At 39.1% G+C, this 2,627-nt stretch overlaps 1 protein-coding gene across 1 annotated transcript in view; it reads left to right on the forward strand.

Moving 5' to 3' along the window:
• Positions 1-265: 265 nt before the first annotated feature.
• The window catches only part of LOC109479277 (fibrillin-2-like), a gene marked incomplete at its 5' end in the record, with an annotated part of 16,294 nt that continues 13,932 nt past the window's right edge, over positions 266-2,627 (forward strand). The window contains one exon of the mRNA XM_019781232.1: positions 266-388. Coding sequence (XP_019636791.1) covers positions 266-388 — 123 coding nt within the window. The remainder of the gene's footprint in view (positions 389-2,627) is intronic.

Raw genomic sequence — 2,627 nt, forward strand, 5'->3', positions numbered from 1 at the left:
AGTTGTTTTCTCTCTCTTCTTTCCTCCCTCCCTCCGTCCCTCCCTTCGTTAATGCAAATAAAGTAAGTAAAGTTAATCAACTTTGCTACAGATATGAATGAGTGCTCCACAAGTTAGACAAGTGAAGATAAGGATGATGGAAATTAGTGAATCTCCTGTTGTTTCAGAACGTTCAAGTCATGATGATTACTTGTTATTTCTCTCCTTCCCTCCGTCTCTCTGTTAAAGCAAATAAAGTAAGTTAAGTTGATCTGTTCTGTTGCAGATGTGGATGAGTGCGCCACAAACAACGGAGGATGCGCAGGAAACTGCACGGACACTGTGGGAAGTTTTACCTGCTCTTGTGGAGCCGGCTATGTGCTGAATGCCGATGGGTTGGCCTGTGATAGTGAGTTGCCTTTCCTCTGTCCCTTTAACTTTTTTCCCCCAAAAAATTAATCAATGTTCGTTAAAATGCTATCAGGTGGTTTTAGCTGACACAATTTCGCAAGGTTGTATGCTCTTCCAAATTTTAACGATGGTGTTACTGGCGATCAAGGCCACAGAGGATACGGGTTGGTGCGTCTTATCCTTTTATCGTCATGGGCTTTTAGCTGTATGGCGTTGTCAAATTCAATAGGATATCATGGTGGTACAAACGTTGTTTGAATGATGTTGCGTTTATGAAAAAAAACTTGAACTGTAATTTCCAACACGAAATAGGTCCAAATTTTCGACTATGTAACTCGAATCTTTCTCAACCACTTTTGTGTAACATTCCAAGTTCTTGGGTCGGAAAATACAGTACAGACTTGCTACCAGCTCAGTAAACGTTTAAGTTATAATGGTGAGTTGTTTTCTCTCTCTTCTTTCCTCCCTCCCTTCGGTAATGCAAATAAAGTAAGTAAATTTAATCGACTTTGTTAGAGATATGAATGGGTACTCCACAAGTTAGACAAATCAAGGTAAGGATGATGCAAATTAGTAAAGGTCCTGTTGATTCAGAACGTTCAAGTTATGGTGGTGTCTTGTTTTTGTTTTTGTTTCTTATTCAGAAACACAATGAGAATTACAAATGAAAAGACATGGACTAAGTGACTGCGAACTCAAGTTAGGTACAACTTTTATTCTCGCAGCCACTTTTACAATGAAAGAAAAAATATTTTACAAGACATTTAAAAATACATGAGACCTCGCGTGAGTAACAATCCTCCCATCCCAGAAGACACATACAGTTAGAATCTTTTTGTTTCTAATATATAATTTTGTGCGGCTAACATTATTTTGCAGTTGGTGTCATACGAACAAAGGAAAGTACCGCGAAGAACTAAATATTGTATGGAATTATCAGAAAGGGTGTTTAAATCAACAATATTACCAAGTATGCTTGAAAGCTTGCCAAAAAGGACTAAGCGCTGGTAGGTGTATATAGGGCAGTGCAATAAATAATGAGCAATCGTTTCATATGGACACCCGCAGCTACAGGATGGACTTGTAACAAGACCTCGGGTATAAAGACTGTGATTCAAGCTGCAGGTGCCCAGACGAAGTCGGGTAATGAGAATACAGGAATAACGAATGGTGTCTTGTTTGTTCTCTCCTTTCCTCCGTCTCTCTAATAAAGCAAACTAGAGGTAGGAGATCTCATGTCTTCGTCAGAGGTACATCGTTCTAGAGAAATTAACATGCGTATTCTTCACTCTTTTTAATAATCAATTTGGTCTAAAGAACAAAAGAATCTCTGTACTATTTTTATGGTACAGAACACCCTGAAACGGTTTGCCGCAGATTATACAGATGCGTCGTCACCCGTGTTAGCCCCCCCCCCTACGTTGAGTTTGGACTGTTACTGGAAAAAAAACGTTCAAGAAATTCTTACTGTGTTGAAAGTGTCACGACAGCGCCGCAAAATATAATAAGAGAAGATGTTATAAAGGAAAGAATCAGAACAGGGTGACTACTGGCTGCTGTTTTGTTAATTTGTCTTTATGACAAATAGAAGACTTGTGTTCTTTGTGTCCTAACATTTGTACTTCTACAGTTAGTATATTCCAAATCTAGGCATCTCATTTTTCGGCCCTTCGTGTTTTTACTGCGCGCTTGCCTTAAATTTAAGGTAATTAGATTTAAGGTCTCCAGTGGACGTCATCCATAGCAATTACTTGGTGTGGCCGTAGAAAATAACCTGACATATGTCCAACCTATCACTGCACGAAAAGTGGGATTTACCACCAAGGTAAATGTGATGTAAAGCCGGGTAAAGGTTACATTTACCAGTGATTTACCAACATTTACCCGTCGGTAAATGTGCAAATTTACCCGGTATTTACCTGCATGGTATAGGTGGTAATGTTTGCCTTATTTACCCACATTTACCGGTTTCGTGTAAATACGTATTTAGCGAGATTTAACGTGCGCGGTATTTCTCACATATATTTACCGAGATTTACCATATGGGGTATTTTTCACATGCATTTCAGGCATTTACCGAGATTTACCATAAAGGGTATTTCTCATTTCAGGTATTTACCGAGATTTACCGAGCGTGGTATTTCTGACATTTAGTTGAATTTACCCGTATTTACGCGTACATGCCCTTACCAGAACGACTTGCCATATTTACCCCCCTTTACCCATATTTCCTTAAT

Source organism: Branchiostoma belcheri, unplaced genomic scaffold, assembly GCF_001625305.1.
Source record: "Branchiostoma belcheri isolate BF01 breed outbred unplaced genomic scaffold, Haploidv18h27 scaffold471, whole genome shotgun sequence".
In the NCBI taxonomy this organism is placed as follows: Eukaryota; Metazoa; Chordata; class Leptocardii; order Amphioxiformes; family Branchiostomatidae; genus Branchiostoma; species Branchiostoma belcheri.